Source organism: Cucurbita pepo, unplaced genomic scaffold (genome assembly GCF_057944985.1).
Source record: "Cucurbita pepo subsp. pepo isolate OVF unplaced genomic scaffold, ASM5794498v1 scafford_121, whole genome shotgun sequence".
Taxonomy (NCBI): domain Eukaryota; kingdom Viridiplantae; phylum Streptophyta; class Magnoliopsida; order Cucurbitales; family Cucurbitaceae; genus Cucurbita; species Cucurbita pepo.
Window position 1 is genome coordinate 18,876 of NW_028258024.1, and position 21,891 is coordinate 40,766.

At 39.2% G+C, this 21,891-nt stretch overlaps 1 protein-coding gene across 1 annotated transcript; it reads right to left on the reverse strand.

Annotated features, from left to right (window-relative positions):
- Nucleotides 1–520: 520 nt before the first annotated feature.
- On the reverse strand, nucleotides 521–2,954 carry LOC111788422 (cationic amino acid transporter 1-like). Its single transcript, XM_087121033.1, has 2 exons — nucleotides 2,534–2,954; nucleotides 521–1,854 (listed from the first exon to the last, which is right to left on the reverse strand). The coding sequence occupies exons 1-2, from the start codon at nucleotides 2,952–2,954 to the stop codon at nucleotides 521–523; spliced, it is 1,755 nt and encodes a 584-aa protein (XP_086977159.1).
- Between the last annotated feature and the right edge of the window lie 18,937 nt (nucleotides 2,955–21,891).

A 21,891-nucleotide genomic window follows, 5' to 3' on the forward strand; every position in this document is an offset into this window, starting at 1 on the left:
TCGAACATTACAATGTAGGTGAATGAAATAGTAACGTACACAAAAATGAAAAATAAAAAATGCCAGTTCGACTATATGATACTACAATCTTGAACACTTGTGAATTTTTGTATTTTTTTTCTAATTAATTAATGTTGTTGATAATTATATAAGGTGGAACCATTTATCTTGTATCAATTCAATAATTTCTCTCTCAAATTATTGAATACTTTATTTTCACAATTTTTTTTTGCATTTTTTATAGCATCAATTATAATTACACAAAAATGATATAAAAAGTCTCAAACTTGTAATAACCTCCACCATGGAGATCTTAAAAAAAAAGACATTATAAAAAACATATTATAGCATTTTGTTTTGCTATAATTTTTACATGTACAAGCAAAGTAGAGAGAAAGCTCAAACATATACAGACCACCATCCCTCCCAACATGAATCCAAGCTAACACAATAACAAACATAAACCACAAATTCCCTAATCAAACCACTGAGCCAATCATTATAAATTCAAAAGATCCAATCACAAACTGCTATTAACTTCAACTATGGTAGTTTTGGACTCCATGACCGAGTCATAAGAAGCATGTAATCCAATCAAGATATAGTAAATTAACAAAATCCCAGTCCAGATTCCAAACCTTTCAAATGAAGCTTTGTCGATGGAGCCAAGAAGGAAAAGGTTGATGGCGATCGACAGTGAAGGCAACCACGGGACGAGCGGCACGCCCCACACGCGAGGCTTTTTGGCCTGTGGGACACCGAGCCATAGGGCCAGAGTTGAGAGAAACCATATGGAATTGGAGACCACCAAGCCGATCCAGTCGTCGCTTGAGCTCCAGTATACGGCGGTTGCTATTGAAGATCCCAGGATTAGAACCAGGCAGATTATGAGCTTGTTTCGGTCGGATGGTGTCGTTTCACCGCTGACGTAGTAGCGTCGGACGATCAGGCCGATGGCTACAAGCATGAAGATGAAGAGGGTGGAGATAGAGAGGAGGTTCGAGAGGATTCCCAAGCTTGTAAAGAAGGCGATTATTGCTGTTGCAGCGAGCATTGTGGCTGTTGCATTCACTGGAGTGCCAGTCCTTTCATGCACTTTGGCGAACCATGGTGAGATCATGTGGGTTCTGGCAATGTGCGTGAGATAGCGTGCCTGTCCAACAGCATTAACCAACAAAACGGTGGTCATGCCTTTAATAGCACCAGCAGCCACAATGTACTTAGCCCAACCCCATCCAACAGCCTCAAAAGCCATCGAAAACGGCGCGTCCTCATCAATTTGTTGGTACGGCTGCATCAAGCACAAGGTAACTGCAAGAATGCAATAGGCTAATGTGGTGATCACCATTGACCCAACAAGACCAATAGGTATATCTTTAGCAGGGTTCTTAGTTTCCTCAGCCATTGTCGAAACGGCGTCGAATCCAACGTATGCAAAGAACAAAACGGCAGATGCTACGAAGATGCCACGAGGGCCATAGGGGGCAAAGGGAGTGAAGTTTTTCGGGTTGGCCTTGGTGAGGCCGGCAATGACAATGAAGAGGATGATGGCAACGTGGAAAATGGAAGCAACATAGTTGAAGCGGGAGGAGCCTTTGGTGCTGGCTACAGCCAAGGTGCAAATGACGACGATGACAATGATGGCAATAGGGTCGAGCTGGTTGTAGGAGTCGGGGAAAGACGAGACGTGGATGCGAAAATCGTTCGGATGGTGATTGCACAAAGTTGCAAAGTATGAAGTCCATGAACGGGCCACAGCAGCGCTACCAATTACATATTCGAGGAGGATGTTGCCCGCTGCGATGAATGCCACGAAGTCTCCTAGTTCTACCCTTAGGTAGGCGAATGATCCACCTGAACAAATAATTACGATGCACTCGTGTAGTTAGTAATTTAGGAAAAACCAAAAGGAAATCTAAAATAATTTTAAATTTAGATTATTGTGAAAGTATGGTCTTTATATTTATATCTATTTCATACTTCTTGAATTCAAAATCTAAATTTTTTTTCAACCAATTAAGATGTCATGCTAAAAATTTCAATAGAATATCACTTCATGTCATTATCTCTGCCCAAAAACAAAAATAAGACCACTTCATTGAAGAAGAAGAAAAAAAAAAGCACACATTATAAACTTTTTTAATTTTTTTTTTTTTAATATTCAAAATAGTATTATTAGTACACATTTTTAAAAGACTGATAAGAAATAGATAAGCGGTCTCCATTCATATATTGAGTTTTAAAATTTTTAAAATTTTCTTTTAATTTAAAAGTTAAGGTATAATTCTTTTCGAGAGTATCTCTAATAAAATTAAAAGATAATTTTTTAATAGTCAACCGACAGAAAAGAATTAGTAAACCTTAATTCATTAATGTAAAAAGAATGAAATAATTAATAAAAGATTAATATATCATGGAAAAATACAGGGATAAATGTTTAAAATTTTAAAAATAGAAATTAATTTAAAAAATTAATAATAAAATATATAATATTTTGACCACAAACAGAGACAAAATAGAAAAAGGCACGTACCAGCTGCTGGAATCTCCACGGCAAATTCAGTGTAACAAAAGACGGAAAGCATGGCGGAGACACCGGAGACGACATAAGACAAGACAACAGCTGGGCCGGCGTGTTTCTTAGTCTCAAGACCGGTGAGGACGAATATTCCGGCGCCGATGACAGCGCCGATACCGAACCACATAAGGTCCCACCATGTGAGGCTCTTCTTCATCTCGTGCTGGCTGCGAGCCTTCATCTCGACGAGCTCAATGTGCTCCCCAGACCTGGTCGTGAGCCGATCCAAGAGCCGGGCCGGCGTCGCCTTCAACGCTTTAGTGTAATTTCCCCAACTCTTAAACGACTCCTCTGGTAGAAAATCTTGCTTCGAACAACCACAAGATCTTCTTCTGATTCCTTCTTCACCACTAGCGTCACCGTTCGGTTCGCCCATTATGAATTCACACTCAAACAGTCAACCAAAAAAGAAATTAATCGGGAGAATCAAGTAACTTAAGACAAGGCGGGAGAATAAGAAAGGAAAAGGGGGTTTATAAAGGAAGCAGAGACGACCGGTGACAGTCGGTAGACACAGTGGTTTCAGAGTCTTGAATATGAGAGGAAACTGACATGTGGAGGTTAATTTGGCAGTCACATTTGTTGTACCAAGGTGTGGTTTCTAAATTTAATCATCTCAACTGCTAAAAGGGCTTATACGACACTTCATAACTCCAAACCGTTCTCAATTGGATCCTTCGCCTTTCAAATCGTTTTGCAAATTTAATGTCGTCCCATCAAAATCGTAATTATATTCCAATTAAAGCTGAATTTAAAACTATTCTCCTAAAACTAGATTTGGTTAAATGAACCGATTGTTAACTCCAAACAATACAGTTTTACTCCGAGTACAATTATATATAAAAATATTTATTTAACTTCATAATTATTTTACTCACTAATTTAAGTATTATAGTTAGTCTGTAGTTTAATAAAGCTCTACAAAATAGTCTCTACGGTCTAGATTAATTATGAGGATTTTATAATATTCTAATACTCTACTTGCATGAAGTCTAACACATGGACTATTGTACAATGTAGATAATTGACCTTGAAATTGTTGTCATGGGTTCACATAGGTTGACTTGTATACAAAGGACAAAATAGAACTTTTATGAAGGATAAATTGGTGACACCAGTATAAGCTAATCAGGTAAGTGCCTTTACTATCCGCATGGTTAGAAACTAATGTCGTATGATGACACATGCCCCATAGTTCTGCACGTGTCATATGCTTGATATGTGTGAAATGTTTATGAAATGATGTGATGGATATGATGATATGTTTGAGATATCATATATATGTTATGATATATGTTATGGTACCATGTGTTTGACGATATGTTTGAGATACGATATGTTATTTATATTTTCTTGTCTTAAATTAAACGTGTAAGTTCTTGGCATCATTTGCAAATATTTTATTTCAAATTAACACCTATGTTATTTATGTAATTCATGTGGTGATGCTTCTAATTTAAGCAAGAATATTAAGGACGTTACATTACGAGTGTGATATGTGATGAACAAATGAGGGTTTCCTGCATGATTTATTATGCCACGAAGAAAAATATGGGAACCTCATGCATATTTGTATGTTCACGTGCATCGGGATACTTCTCCGTTATGACGAGTACGGACGCGTACACTATGAGACAAAAAATGATTATCATGCTTACCATAGTTCAACGATGATCGCTATTCCCTCTGGGTGTCCGACAATAGTCCAGAGGAGCTAGCCCGACCAGTAGGCCCAGAGGGTGCGCGAGCCCGCCTGGTGGGCCCATGCTCGCACGTGTGGGTAGTGTGCAGAGAAGTACCATACACCCAATTTGCCAAGTCTTGAAAGTATGCCTAGAGAATACGATTTAAAATTACAGGTCTCATCGTTATGCATGTGGTTGCATTCAACAACACTAATAGTAGGATCACTTAATGAGTATTTCTTAAAATATTGAAGTCTTGTGTTATTCTTAAATTTCAAGTAAAGACAAGACATCCGTGTATGGTTGACGGCCATATTGCGTTGAAGATCATGGAATCTGTGTTAGTGTAGTTGCATTTTCACTTCTTAAATACTATGTTAGATTAGGGCATTGTTTTATTTCCATGTATAAGTCCATGACATTATTTTATTAATTATTTTAAAGAATATTTCCAAACATATTTATATGCTCTAAAACCAGTAAAAAAATAATTAAAAAAATAGTCACTCCCCTTTCTCTCTCCCTTTCTCCCGTTCTCTTTACATTATCTGCACCATTGTTTAACACCACCCGATCTCCCATCATCCAAAATGGAAATCTTTTTCTTTCAATCAATTCTGTCAGATCTTTACAAGGTTCGAGGAACAAGTCAAGTCAATCTTAAAAATAGAATAGAACGTCGGTCAAAGCCAACCAAGTAAATGACGTTATTATCAACATGGTTATATTTGATGCTGATACGTGCCCCGTTGTTATGCACCTGTCATATAGTTGATATGTGTGAATTGTTTGTAAATCGATATGACTATGATATGATATGTATATATATTATAATATGTGAATGGTATGATAACTCTTACGTTATGATATGTTTGAGTAGAATACGAGAATGATGCGTTGAATGTAATGTAATGATATGACTAAGATATTATTAATATAACGATACGGTTAGGTTATGTATAGAAAATGATATGGTTATGATAGATTGAAAAAACGATATATATAGGTTATGTATAGAAAATGATATGATTATGATAGATTGATAAAACTATATGGTTAGGGTACGTTTGGAAAACAATATGACTAAGCTATGTCCATGAAATGATATGACTATGAGATGTATAAGGACAATAAGGTTATGACAAGATTAAAATTACGATATGACTTGGATATGCATATGGAAACAATATGTCTATGAAATGTTTACGAAATGATACGATTATGATATGACATCTGAATGACGAATGACATATATATATATATATATATATATATATATATATATATATATTGTGATACGATATGAAAATGATATGATATATGTGTACGATATATGTGTTAAATTGATATGTTTATGTTATGGTATATTGTGATACGATATGTTATGGTATGATATGTATACAATGAAAATTGTTTAAGTCTAAAAATATGGAAACATTATGATATGGTATATGTATGTAAAATGATTGATATGATGTAATTGACATGCAAAACGACGAATTAGCATGAAATACAACCCTAATATACGCATGAAAGATATGATAAATAATGCAACAAATGATATGAGAAATGATATGATATGAAGGAAGACGCTAGCGAGATTGTATTAAATGATAATGAAAATTGAAAAATGTTGGGACCTTATGCATTATTGTGTGCTCATGCATTGGGGGATACCCCTTATCCTTCACGATAGTATGGACACGTATGCTACGAGATAGGAGAACGATCATTATGTTAACATAATACTGCCGTGACAATTTCTATTCATAACGGGTGTCCGACATCAAAATCTTCTAGAGAATGCTCGTCCGATCAGAAAGGGGGCCAGGAGGAGTGCGAACTGACTGGTGGGTCAATACTCGCATGTATGGACTGTGTGTAGGAAAATTAAGTACACATCCCAATTGCTTATTATGATGACTGCCGTAGGAAAATAGACTGTTATGATAAGTTTCATTCATGAAATTGTATGACTTTGCATTTAATCCCAATAGTGGGGTCACGAGTATTTCTTAAAATACTCAAGCCACATGCTACTTCCATTTCAGGTAAATGCAAGTCATCCCTGTACGGCTGGCGACGACATCGCAACTCGAGACCATGACACATGCATAGGGTAGTCACCTTTATTTTCTTAGAATTAGGCTAGAATAGGATGTTTTTAATTTAAATGCTTATTTATTTCATTTAGTTTATTGTTGTGTTGTCTTAAAGATGTTTTTGAACACGTAAGTTCATGGCTGTGTTTTTAGATGAAGTTTATGTTTTATGAATATGTTTAAATGAAGTATTTTCGCATGAACATATGGTATGTCCATACAGTAGCGAAACAAACAAAAATCTCAAAATTCGAGAATTAAAATTATAACTTTAAGTGTCATAAAGTTTAAATATTAAGTAGACAACTATCATAATTCTAAAATGTTGGAACTTTGAGTTTCTAACTTTTTGTTTGAACTAAGAAAAGTTTGACCATCTGAAGAGCTTGGTATGCAAGGGAGTTGCATCCAGAGGTACCACGAGAGTTGTCACAGTGTTAAAAGTCAAGAAATTGATACACCAAGGTGCATGAGAATTTTTAGCTATTGTGACAATTGACTATGGGGTATAGTTGCCAGTCCCCTCAATATGGGGTAAGAGAGTTTGAGGGTGTTTTTTTAGAGAAGTTGCTTGAGTTGCCACAATGCAAAGAACTCACTTTGGAATCGACTTGGAACAAGGTACCGTGTCAATCTTCTAAGTATCTATCTATCTATCTATATATATATATATATATATATATATATATATATATAAATATAGATATAGATATCCTTAAATGTTCCATTTTGTGACTAATATATCTAAGATACATTTAAATTTTAAAAGTTAATGGATCTATTCGATATAAATCTAAATTTAATGTCCATGAAACGACCCTAGATTTTTACTAACCTAAAGTCGCTACTGTCATCATAAAATACTCTCTTATACACAAATAAACATTTAAAACTTTATCATGAAATATTGTCATGGACTTACATGTTTGAAAATGTCTTTAAAGTAACATAACGAAATATTAAATAAAACAAATAAAACATTAAAATTAAGAACACCATGTACTACCTTAAGCCTAAGAAATGAAATACCACTATCTTATGCATGTGTCATGGTATTTACTTGCGATGTCATCGTCAACCATATAAGGGTGTCTTGCCTTTACCAGAAGTAGATGTAGTACCCGACTTGAGTATTTTAACAAATACATAGTAACTGACCCCACTATTGGGGTCAAGGAATGCAAACACATGACGCTCATGAACAGGGACCTATCTGTTGGGTTTTATGTCCTAAAACTCATAGTTTGTAAAAAAAAACATATTCTATTTTCAATAAAGTTATTATTGTTATTTATTCAGTAAAGATTGTTATTGAATAAAGTGAACTTTACGATCATTAATCTAAATCCAATAAACTAAGAACACTCTGGCTATAGTATGATTACTTGAACTATATGTAGAGACATAAGAGTGGATCAAGTTCAAGAATATAGTCAAAATGATCTATAGTATAAGGATAAGGCTGAGTACCTTATTCTGGGGACACTATGGATGCGACCCACTTTTGTATATGATATAAACAATGTGATCACTAAATTGTACATGTGGAGACATGTGAGTGGGGGCGTCCTATGCAATGAGTATTGCATAAGATCGGACCATGAAGAAAACCACTCTCACATTATAATGTCGTTTACTGTTGAGACTGATTTTCTTTTCATTCGATAACCTAGGTAACTCGGTTTTAATCCTGAGCTAACAATGAACTCCTGTTTATTCGGAATTATCCTTAGATTTGCATGGGTGAGAGTGACTCTAGTTCGCCGACTCAATAGGCCTCCCATTTCAGGGGTAAGACTGGGCGAATGGCTGGGGACGTGGGGTGCAAGATGCAATTCACTCCTACCTACTTTTAGGGACAGAAGAGAGGTAGTTCCCTTAAGCATTGACTCCAGGTCTTGAACAAGGAGCCCCACCCTCTCATTGGCCTGAGAGGGATTCGGTTTACTGGTTGGACCACAAACCAATTTTTCATTAGAGGATCAGTGAGACATAAGGAACAAGAAGTAGCTTCAGGGGTAAAACGGTAAATTGACCCAGCTCTAGTTACGAACAACCTGTGAAGGATCGATTTACTAATCATGGTTATATCAAATGGACAGAAATATATCTATAGTGAGGGGAGTGCAACTACTAAGCTATAGTGGAGTGCAACTACTCAGCTATAGTGGAGCATCCGTATTCATCATCATAAATGGAGAAGTAACCCGATGTATGAACACACAATATGTATAAAGTCCCTATAGTTTTCATCTTTAAATCATTCCCATGATCCAACTCTATACATCATCCACACATTATCCTAGATAACATGCATGCATTGGCCTTCATAAATTCATCATCTATAACATCGATTAGGGTTGGGTTTTAGAAAATAAAAACTTAGAGTAAAATTTATGAGACTTATTTGACTTTCTTAAATTTCATGAACAATACTAGTAACTATTCCAAAAAGAAAAAAAAAAAACATATAAACTATTGTATTTTGCTTTTATTATCATCAATATACAATTTTTAAAAAAAAAAAGTAACAAGGACTTTTTTTTTTTTTTTTTTTTTTTTTTTTTTTTTGTCTAGATCAACTCCAATACATCATTTGAAGGTTTAAGAGTATTTCTCTCTAGGGCCAATCTCATGTTTGCCTAAATAGTCATCTTTAGACTTGCAGTGAGATAAGAGAGTTGAATCCTTCGTATTAATTGCCACTTCCAATGGAGAGAATCGACGTTGTATCCTTGAGCTTTGTGCAAAAGATGAGTTAATAGTCAGATTTGAATCAAAAGCAAACAACAAGATGAAACAAAAAATGTTTTGAAGTTTCTTTTTCTTTTTTTTGTTTGAGAATTTAATTTGATCAGTTTTTTTCTACACAAATGTATTTGGTATGGTTCAAAATGCTTTGTGCATAAAGGTATGGTTCAAAATGCTTTGTGCATAAATCTATTTTGTTTTGTTTTATATACATACTAAGTCAAATTTGCATACAAGGAAGATTCACAGGTTGTTTTATATATATACTATTTTGTTTTGTTTGGTTTTAAATCTCTTCAATTTTTTAACCTTATTTATTAGAACATATACCAGAATCTATCATAAATAAGAAGTTGTTGCAGCTAAGTTAAAATATTTTATATTTAGATGAGAGTTTGAATCGAACTAAACCTAACCTATAGTGATCGTGTTGTTGATAATGACTAATGCAAAAGTAAACAATACAAACCCATAATAATTCATTCTTTAATCAACCTCTTTGGCGGGTGACATAATCTAGAATCTGAACACTCTTTTATTTTTGTAAGATAAAAGATTTTGATCTAGTTTATGTTGAGGACATAATTCAAATTATGCAATAGTTTCTTTAATTACTATGATCTAAATCAAACTATTGAAGTTTTTATGAGATTTTCAACTTTGGAGCATATATTGAACATATATTAGTAGGTGGGATTCAAACAAGAGAGTTGTTTTTAATCATATTATATTACAAATAAAGGAAAACAAACTTATCACAATCGTTATATTCTCCGTCCCCATCTCCGCCCAATTCTTTGACCTTTTATATCCTCGTCCGGCTTGAAAGAGAGACTTTTTAAGTTTCATTTTCAAATCTCATGATTCAAAGAGGAAGAAAACATTCTATATCCCATTCCAAGTTCGAATAGATTTTTTGAAGTTCCAATGTGATAGATGTCTTGATTTTATTTGTTTGATTTGTGTAGTAACATAGGTTGGATTAGTTTTTGGGCTAATTAGATTAATTTATCTGTCATTTAGGTTATTTTGTGTGTTAATTAGAAAAACATCCAAGAATTCATTCACTATTGGTACCACATCCAATCTTTTCTTACCCTTTGGTATCTACTGCACTAGCCAATATGGCCCAACCTCCTTCTTGGATCAATTTCATAGCTTTTATCATTGAGACCACCTTTGAGGCAACTCCAGTGCAGGTGTTCTTGACCTCCTTGTTGGATCAATTTCATAGCTTTTATCATTGAGACCACCTTAGAGGCAACTCCAGTGCAGGTGCTAACTTAAAATCTACGAAATTAAATGTGACCACCCTATGCATGTGCCATGGTCTTTAAATTGCGATGCTGCTATCAAACGTGCATGGGTGTCTTGCCTTCAACATATCATATAGTTCAACATATCACATCAAAACATGTATCATATCATAGACATATATCATATCATAGACATATCATAGTATAGACATATCATATCATAAACATCTCACAGATATCAAACATATGACATGTGTAGAGTCACTGAGCACGTGTCATCTTACATAACACAAACTTCTAACCATGCCTATTGTAAGACCACTTACTTGGATGATCTTGATCAACTTTCTATCTAATACTCGAATACGCTTGATTTCATCCCTCAGAGTTTGCTTCAAGTATCGTAGAGATGTTTCACCCTATTAGAACATTCATCTAGTTTCCTTAGAAAATTCTAGTTTCCTAACTTAATTTAACTTCAATTGAGAATTGAATATTTGTATTCACATTAATTTTCCGGTCAAATTCAACTTCGAGAGGGTCAAAAATATTGAAATCGTTCTTAAAACGTCTAACCCAAATCGAATGACTTTTTTTCAGCCGTTAGGGCCTAGCGAAACCGAGCCGAGTGAGCCAGTGGCTGGGGATAAGACATGTGTCGATAGTGTGCCAGTGCGTGCAGGTTGCGATTCAGGTCGAAGCGTAGACTTCAGATCAGATTCTTGGCGTCGCGGGTCACGTATAATAATTATGGGCAGAGCTGTGTGGGTAGTGTCTGCGATTGTTTGGTCCAAGGTTCCTGGCTTCGTGGGCTATAGCTAATTTGGGCCGCGAATTGCAAATGGATCTCTAGATCAAATGGAAAGTTGGGCTGTGGGCTGGCTGTTATGATTGTTGCCCGAGTCCATGTCAAATCTGACCCAAATCTTGTCGTCTTCCATGCCCGATTCACACGTCCTTCTGTCTGCCCTTTCTCTCTTCTAGAAACAGTGTTCTGACGTCTTCGTATTTCATGGCCTAACATAATCATATCATAGTACATCATGGCATCTCATCACATAACATAATTCATCGTAACATAATTTGACATTTCTTTTGTACCATAATGTTATTTAACATATCTTAGCATATCATACAGAGACACATATCATAACATCAAACATACCAACATATCACACATATGACACGTGTAGGGCCATTGGGAACGTGTCATCATATATAAACCAATTTTTCCAACCCAACTTAAAGTAGAGCCACTTACGTTGTTGGCCTTAGCCGGCGTTCTATCTTATTTCTAAAATTGGCTTGACTTCGTCCTTTTAAGTTTGTATCAATCTACGTGGAGGCACTCCACCATATTAGAAATATTCACCTAATCCCTTTGATAATTCTACTTCCTAACTTAAATTGAATTATGAAATATTATACTGATCTTAGTTGTTTTCAATAAGGCCAAAATAAGCTTTGAGAGGGTAAAAAATGTGGGAATTGGTACAAAATTCTTAAACCCGAGCCGTTTAAGCCATTTTCCAATCGCTGGAGTTTTTGAGCCGAGTCAAAGTCGGTCAGTCGAGCAATCGAGCAAGTCAAGAGGAGGCACACCCATGCACGTGCAAGGGGGCTAGAGGCGCAGGCAGGTTCTCGAGTGGGTCGGGTTATGTTGCTCGGGTCACTCTTGCGTCAGTGGGCTTTTAGTGGGCCGTGTGCATTCGTGGCTTGCAGGTGGGCTTCTTGTCATGTGCATATAGTGGCTGCAGATGGGTACACCCCGGTTGCCTACGTATACACGACTGTCCCACTATGACTTTCAAACTCCCCGCATTTTTTTTATTATTATTATTATTATTTTATTTGTTTACATTTTAGCTCAATTATAATGGAATATTTTTTAATTTGCCCTTTTATTAAAAAATTATTACATTACTGTAGGGACTTCATGCATTTTGTGTATATATATACATCGAGCTACTTTCCTTTTTATAACGATGAGTGCATACGCGTACACTATGATGATTATGATGCTCATGTCTTGCATGACACTCAAAGGTCTGCTGACTTTCAGATGTCGCCATGTACAACTAGCTCGACGCTCGTATGTGTTGGTCTAAAGGGGTGCGAACCACCTGGAGATCCACGCTCGTACGTGTTGGTCATGTGTAGGAAAATACTACACATCTAATTTTGTCTGGACTGGAGGTCACCCCTGTGATGGTTTTAATGATAGATCCCTCCATCATGAGTTGCATGTGTTTGCATTACCAGACCCCAATAGTGGGGTAATGTACTGAAAATACTCATGTCATGTGCTACTTTTATTTTCAGGTAAAGGTAAGACACCCCTGTACGGCTGGCAACAAAATTGCAAGTAGAGACCATGACACTTGCATAAGATAGTAGTATTTTATTTTCTTAGAGATAGGTTAGTATAGGGTGTTTTACTTTTGATGTTTTAATTATTTTTTTAATTTATTATTTCGTTATGTTGTTTTAAAGATGCTTTCAAACGCCTAAATCTATGGGAGTATTTTAAATTTATATTTTAAGATAAAGTTTTAAATGTTTAGTTTAAGAGCATAGAGTATGATGACAGTAGAGAATTTAAGTTACTAGAAATCTAGGATCGTTACAATCTTTCATCCTACAAAAGTAAAAGAGTGGTCAGATTCTAGATTATATTACTCCGACAAAGAGGTTAATTAAATATTGAGTTTCTTATGTGTATGTATTCTTACTTTTGCCTTAGTCATTATCAACCAAAAAATCATTATAGGGTAGGTTTGGTTGGATTCAAACACTCATCCAAATATAACATATTTTAACTTGGATGTAACAACTTGCTATATATTTTACACCGTAATAATCATTACATGTATTGTATATATTTAGATAAATAAGGTTAGGAAAATAGAGAGATTTAGATGGTATAACTATTGAATCTTTATGGTATACCACTTTGATTTGGCTATATATATATAAGTGTACAAAGAAAAAGTTACCAACTTAAACTCCCCGAAAAAGATGAAGCCTCAAAACATATTATGTCTCCTCATATTGCTTGCTTTTAGATCAAACATGATTATTAGCTCATGTTTTGCACAATCTGACTTAAAGATACAACGTCCATTCTCCCCATGGGAAATTGTGATTTGGAATCATATGAAGGATTCAACTCTCTTGGCTCACTGCAAGTCTAAAGACAACGATTTAGGGGAACATGAAATCGGCCTTGGAGAGAAATACTCTTGGACCTTCAAAGAAAACTTTTGGCAATCAACACGATTTTGGTGCAATTTTAGTAGCAAACAAGGACATACTTCGGGTGAAGTATTTTGGCCAGAAATGGAAAATTGGTTTAGTGATCAATGTTATAATAGTATTTGTACTTGGACAGCAGAAGACAATGGCATTTCCTTACGTCTTGGTTCTAAAGAACCATATCTATTAGAGTACCCTTGGAAATGATGTTGAGTTTCATTGGGTTGATTTAAACACAACTTCCAAGGATGTTTTGTTTCATTGGATTGATTTCAACACAATTGTTCATTTAGACACAAGAAAACCCTTATTACTTTTCATTTTGAGATTGGAGGTCAATCCTTTTGTATTTGTTGAGCTAAAATGTATATTGATGATAATAAAAATAAAACATGATATAGTTATATATATATATATATATATATATATATATATATATATATATATATATTTCTTTTTTGAAAAGATACAAGTTGTAAGGACCGAGCTGATTCGATGACTTTATAAAGGACGGAAAGTTTTTTAGTGAAATAAAATAAGAAAATTTAAAACATAATATATATTACATCAAAATAAAGTTCATACATAAGTTTTTAAAACACAACCCAACAGTTAAGACACAAAACATTTTAAAATAAAAAGGTTGAGGACGACCGGTAAAATTTGTCTACGGCACCTACTCCAGAGACCGCTCTCGACCTCAAAAAGCTCCTTATTACCTGAAAAATATAAAAAATAAGGAATGAGTATAAAGACTCACTATGTAGCCTACTTGTAGGCTCTTAATCGTGTCCTTGATATGCTAGAGTATCACACTATTTCTTTTCTTTTTCTTATTCTTGTTGTAAGTACTTATGCTCTTTAGTTCTTATCCTTGACTTGTGGGTTCATATCACGGTCTATCCTGAGGACCTTGGTCCTTGGATCCTTAAACTTTAGTTCTAATCCAAGGGCCTTAGTACTATGGTTCTTAGAGGTCTTGGTTCTTTGTCTTAGAACTTAGATCTTGATCCATGTTCTACTTCTAGGCTCACACACCATTTACATGTGGTGGTTTTCATGCGTTCCAAGGGACAGAGATTCATAATATTGGGAGGTTATCTAGTTCATGAACCGAAGCTAAATTACCTTAGGGGTATTATGGTCATTTTACATCATTTCTTGGTTTACCTACTTAATCTTATTCAATGACCACCAAATTTCATATATAGTCTTAACATACCATAATATGCATTTGAGTTAACATGCAACAGTTCATGCAATATTAACAAACATGTTCAACGGGAAGTTAACGTTCATCTTCATCGGGAGCGCGCAGATTTCACAAATTTTTCTTCCTCCTTTATCATGCATACATTTAGTATCACATTCTCACTCTAAAATGATTTCAGAGTCAACCATATCTAGATCCCATTGATTTTCTTAATTAATTTATTTGCATGGCTTACATGCTAATATGCTAGGTCCGGCTAGCTATGTTTATCAATTTTATAGCATGCATGCTTAATCCAAGAGGTTCCTACAAGTACTACTCGTGGGAATCCAAATGGTTACTTGGTTAACGCGTGTTTTCCCAATCTCGAGTCTCTTATTGGAGAGGGTTCCAAAAATTATGAAATTTCCTTGATGTGTCATAATTCACTAATAATAAGGCCAGTATTGAAATTAGGATGAATAACAAGCAAATAGACGAAAAACGGGTGAGAATAGGGGGCTCCACGTGCCTGCACGCACAGGCAAGCTCCCCCACACGCTGCCACGTGCCCCCCACACGCAATGCACACACGCGGTCGGCTCGGGCATTGCGCGAGCAGCGGCGCTCATAGCCTTACCTTGTCCATTCTTGGCTTTTCTAGTCGGAATGGGTGAATCCACCACCCAAACTCTTCCTCTAGCACCAAGAGGAGTCTTGATTAAAAGTTTTTTTTTTTTTTTTTATTATTATTATTTTTTTTTTTATCTTGGATTCGATCTCCAACCGCGGATTTGAGGTAGCCGATTTCTCTGTTCTTCTTTTCTTTCAAAATCCTAACTTTTTCTTATCCTTCTTTTCCTCTCCTCTCTATACCTTTCTTGTTATGACTCAACTATCAAGACTCCTCAAGTAGGAGTAGGGGCAAAATGACCTTGTCCCTATGTTGATCTTGTTCGTTTTTTTTAATCTTACAACTATCTCGAACATTGTTTCCTTCTTCATCGACTCGAGCCTCAGTCTCTTCATCCTAAAATAAAAAATCACAACCTAACTATTATGTATATATTTGGATCTTAAGTAGGAAAACAAAGGTCGTTGATACCTCATAAGTTCAGGTGTTACAAAAAAATAACATAGTATTTGAATATAAAAATGAAAGGTCACCTATCAACTACTAAATGAAATCAATGCATACTACTATCCTATATTGACTTCCATAGCCATTCTAACATTCATCGTCATCGGGGGCACTTTCTCTATAATGACCACTAACCTAAAGTGGCTAATGTCATCATAACATACTCTCTTGTGCGAAAATAAATATTTAAAACTTCATCATAAAACGAAAATAAACATTTAAAACTTCATCATAATACACGGCAGTGAACTTACATACTTGAAAAAATATTTAAAGCAACATAACAAAACTAAGTAAAACCAATAAAATATTAAAATTAAAAACATCCTATACTAACTTAAAGTCTAAGAAATGAAATACCACTATCTTAGCATGTGTCACGGCCTTTACTTGCAATGTCGTCATCAACCGTATAGAGGTGTCTTGCCTTTACCTGAAATAAATGTAGCACACGATTTTAGTATTTTAAGAAATGCTCAGTAAGTGACCCCACTTGAGATCAAACACATAAACTATCACATGACAATCAAACAAAATTGAGTGATCTTAGTGGTTAAGTACCCAAAACTCACAACGCGTAATTTTTAGCCCATGAAAATCAACATCTACCTGTACTCCTTAGAATGACTATCAATGGCTGGTTACCCGAAACACATAGCGTATAACCCAAACACATAGCGTGTAACCCTTACCTTGTTAATTATTTTCTACAATCACCCCATAGAGTGACCATTAGTGCCTGGTTACCCGATACACACAGCGTATAACCTTACCACATGAAAATCAACATTTATCCTAACTCCTTAAAATGATTATCAATGGTTGGTTACCCGAAACGCATAGCGTGTAACCTTTACGTTGATAACCATTTTCTTAAATCACCTCGTAGAGTGACCATTAGTGGCTGATTACCCAAAACACAAAACGTGTAACCCTAACCACATCCTCCTTAATCATAAAAGGTAGCATGCATGCATTATGTCACAAAATGTTTATTTTCATGAGCAACCATACATTATGTCACACAACTCACGTCAGATATATTCTCAATCATCAAAAATAATTATGCATGCAATAGGTCTCAAAACATTTATTTTTATTGTCAACATACACCGTATCAAACAACACTCAACCATATAATACCAAACATATTCAACCCTGGTAGAAAAACAAAACAGTTAAGTTTCAATAGGAAGACCTCTTACTTAGAGAGCTTCTTTTCTAATCGTCCCTATAGATATTGGTCCAATTTCGACTTAGATCGAGCCTACATTTAAACACCCAAGTTTAACCACCAACTTGACGTGATACAACGACCCCTACAAATCATAGGGTTTTGAAGAAACCTTCGGCCAGTTTTTCGTCGACACCCAAGTTTAACCACCAACTTGACGAAATCTCTCTCTCTCCCCTTTTACTTCCGCTATTTTTTCTTTTGAAGAAACCTTCGGCCAGTTTTTCGTCGACATTTTCCTCCGAATTTCCAGAGTCAACAAGTGGTATCAGAGCCAGGTTGAAGCGATCGGTAGTATACCATTACAGAAGAGCCAATCTTATCAACAATCAAGTTGAATAGCTCAAGTTGTTAGAGCCTCGACCTAACAACACACAGGTCTCCAGTTCGAGTAGAAGAAAATGCAAAGCGTGAAAACACACACATCGTGGGGTCCATCTTGGGCAGGCTCACTCACTCCTCCACGCCGCCGCCGTGATGACGGACGTCGAGTTGTTGTTAAGCAAGTGATCAGGGAGACATCGACCGCAATTGTTCAGTACCCGATGTTTACAAGGTCCAACTACAACGAGTGGGCCTTGTTGATGCGCGTCAACCTACAGGCGCAAGGGTTATGGCACGCTGTCGAGCCAGAGGAAGGACGCCATATTACGATCTACGAGCTCTCGGAGATCCGCTTTAAGGACGGCGAATCAAGGTCCAACTACAACGAGTGGGCCTCGTTGATGCGCGTCAACCTACAGGCGCAAGAGTTATGGCATGCTGTCGAGCCAGCGGAAGGAGAATGGCTAGAGTTCGACGCCATATTACGATCTGCGAGCTCTCGGAGATCCGCTTTAAGGACATCGAATCTGTCAATGATTTTTCAGTGCGGATCACGGGGCTCGCCAACAGCATCACCACTCTCGGTGGCAGCAAGTCGCAATTTCAATCGAGATATTGCTTGACGTGACGACCTAATAGTGGAAGAGGTGACCGGAAAACTGCGTAACATCGAGCAGCGGAAGAAGAATACCCTGTCGACAAGGAGGGTCGTCTACTCCTCACGGAGGAGGAATGGCTTGCACGCCTAAAGCTCCACGACAACACTGGCGAGAGCAACGGGCCCTCCTCCAGCCGCAAAGGCGGTAAGAACCCATGGATGTCCCACGGGCGCACGCGCGGGAAAGATGGGGATCAAAAGAAGGAGTTGACCAATGGCAGGTCGGCTTTAAGAATGGCAAATCTGTCGATGATTTTTCAATGCGGATCACGGGGCTCGCCAACAGCATCACCACTCTCGGTGGCAGCATCAGCGAGACAGAAATCGTAAAGAAGATGTTGCAGGTCGTCCTCGATCACCTCGAGCAAGTCGCGATTTCAATCGAGACATTGCTTGACGTGAATGACCTAACAGTGGAAGAGGTGACCGGAAGACTGCGTAACGTCGAGCAGCTGAAGAAGAATACCGCTTCAGCTGTCGACAAGGAGGGCTGTCTAATCCTCACGGAGGAGGAATGGCTTGCACGCCTAAAGCTCCGCGACAACACAGGCGAGAGCAACGGGCCCTCCTCCAGCCACAAAGGCGGTAAGAAGCCCGTCTACTCCTCATGGAGGAGGAATGGCTTGCACGCCTAAAGCTCCGCGACAACACCGGCGAGAGCAACGGGCCCTCCTCCAGCCGCAAAGGCGGTAAGAAGCCATGGATGTCCCACGGGCACACGCGTGGGAAAGATGGGGATCAAAAGAAGGAGTCGACCAATGGCAGGCCGATCTAGTTCTCGAACTGTGGGAAGAGAGGTCACCTGAGCAAGAATTGCTGGAGCAAGCTCAGGAACATGGAGAAGGCCGAAAAGGCCCATGTGGCTCAGTCCGAGGAGGACGAGCCAGCTCTCTTCATGGTAAGTGCATGCATCCCCAATTTCGATTCCAAATCCACAGAGGTGGAGGTAATCGACGACGACGTTGAACCCGAGAAAGAGCTCCAGCTAGGCGTAGCAAAGGTGGCACCAGTTGGGGAGCCAATTCAACTAGAGGAGGAGCGAGTGTTCGCTCAGATCGGCGAGAGGGACGAGCAACACGAGCACCGGCGTGGATCCTCGACACAGGGGCAACAAACCATATGACAAGGGCTAGATCTGCGTTCTCCGAGCTCGACTCGGGGATTCGCGGGACGGTGAAATTCGGTGACGACTCCGTCATCGAGATCGAAGGGCACGACACCATCCTCTTCATCAGCAAGGGAGGCGAGCACCGCAAGCAGACCGACGTCTACTTCATCCCGAGGCTCAAGGCTAACCTTGTGAGCCTGGGTCAACTTGATGAGACAGACTGCTTCATTTCCATCGAGCACGGACTACTCAAAATCTGCGATAATCAACGACGGTTGCTCACGCAGGTTCGGCACACGACAAACCGTCTTTACATCCTGGAGTAGAGATAGAGCAACCCGTCAGCCTCTCGGCCAAGACCGAAGAGGTATCTTGGCGGTGACACGCAAGGTACGGGCACTTAAACTTTCCTGCTCTAGAAAAGCTACAGAAGGAGGAGTTGGTGCACAGTTTTCCGGCAATCAAAGGCGTGAACAAGCTGTGCGACGGGTGCCTCATCGGCAAACAGAGTCGCACACCCTTTCCATCTCAAACATCCTACGGCACCAAGCCAACGACCCCAGGCGGTAAGAGTCTCTTCCTCCTGTTAGTCGATGACAAAAGCCGCTTCATGTGGCTGACACTGCAGCAAGCGAAAAGTGAGGCGGCAGAGGCGGTTAAGCGCATTAAAGCGCGAGCGGAGGCCGAATGTGAGAAGAAGATGCGAGTGTTGCGCACAGACCGAGGCAGAGAATTCACCTCGGCAAGTTTCGGTAAGTACTGTGATGAGATCGGCATACAACGGCACCTAACGGCGCCCTACTCCCCCCAACAGAATGGAGTGGTGGAGCGCCAAAATCAGACCATCGTTGGGATAGCGAGGTCATTGTTGGTGACGGCCGGGATGCCTGGGAGATTCTGGGGAGAGGCAGTAATGACGACCGTCTATCTCCTCAATCGGTCACCAACCCGAAGCCTCGACGGGAAGACACCATATGAGGCCTGGTACAACAAAAAGCCAGCGGTACATCATTTCCGCGTGTTCGACTGTGTCGCATACATGAAGGTAACACGTCCCACCTAGCCAAGCTTGATCCCAGGGGGCTGAAGGTCGTCTTCATCGGCTATGAACCCGGGAGCAAGGCGTACAGACTCTATGATCCTGTAGGGGGGGCGAGCTCACGTGTCTCGCGACGTCATCTTCAACGAAAGCACCTTCTGGCACTGGAATGACAAGATCGAGGCAGACCATAATCAAAATCAATTCGCGATGGAGTACCTCGTCACCGAGCCGTAAGAAGGAGGAGCCCAGCATCAATTGCCGTCACCACCGCCAACAGGTGCCCCCTGAACCAGTGGAATTCGCAACACCACGGACTGCGGATTCGACGCTGGATGTCGTTCACGATACTGATCTAGAGGCCAGGTACCGGAGGATGGACGACCTAGTGGGAGGAGGTGAACCACCTGGACTGGCAGCGCGCGAGCTCGAAGAAGTGGCCGAACTACATGCCATCAGTGCAGATGAACCGAACACCTTCGCCGAAGCAGAAAAGAACCCGTGCTGGCTGAAGGCAATGCAGGAGGAGATGACATCCATCACCGAGAACCAGACGTGGAGTCTGGAGGATATGCCGCCGGGACACCGAACCATAGGGCTCAAATGGGTCTTCAAACTGAAGCGCAACGAAAAAAGAGAAGTTGTGAAGCACAAGGCCCGTCTGGTGGCGAAGGGCTACGTCCAGAAGCAAGGAGTGGACTTCGAAGAGGTATTTGCGCCAGTGGAAAGGTTAGAATCCGTTCATCTCTTGCTGGCAATTGCGGCACATTACTCTTGGGAGGTTCACCATATGGACGTAAAGTCTGCTTTCTTTAACGGAGAGCTGAAGGAGACTGTCTATGTCCGACAACCACCTGGCTTCCTTGACAACGACAACCCCGATAAGGTACTGCGTCTGCACAAGGCACTCTACGGGCTTCGACAAGCCCCACGAGCCTGGAACGCGAAGCTCGACAGTACCCTACTGTCACTGAAATTAAAACGCTATGCCTCTGAGCATGGCATGTACACGCACGGCCATGGCAAGCAGCGACTGATCGTGGGAGTGTACGTCAACGACCTCATAATCACTGGAGGCGACATGGAAGTCCTCGGAAGGTTCAAGAAGGAGATGTCAAAGAACTTCGAGATGAGCGATCTCGGCGTGCTCAGCTACTACCTCGGCATCAAAGTGCAACAGAATTCTACCAGCATCTCCATCTGCCAAAGTGCATACGCAAAGAAGCTGTTGGACACAACTGGGCTTGTGGACAGTAGTCCTACAAGGACGTCAATGGAGGCCCGACTCCAACTAAGGAAGGCCGGCACTACGATGACAGTCGACTCCACCAATTACCGCAGCATAGTCGGGAGTCTGCGCTATCTGGTAAACTCTCGTCCTGATCTTGCTTATTCTGTTGGATATGTGAGCAGGTTTATGGAAGCACCTAGGGAGGAGCATCTAGTAGTCAAGCGCATCTTGCGCTATGTAGCCGGAACCAGAGGCTGGGGTGTAAGATACTGCGCAGGGAGAGGAAAGGAGAAACTCAAGCTGGTCGGCTATAGTGATAGTGACATGGCCGGTGACG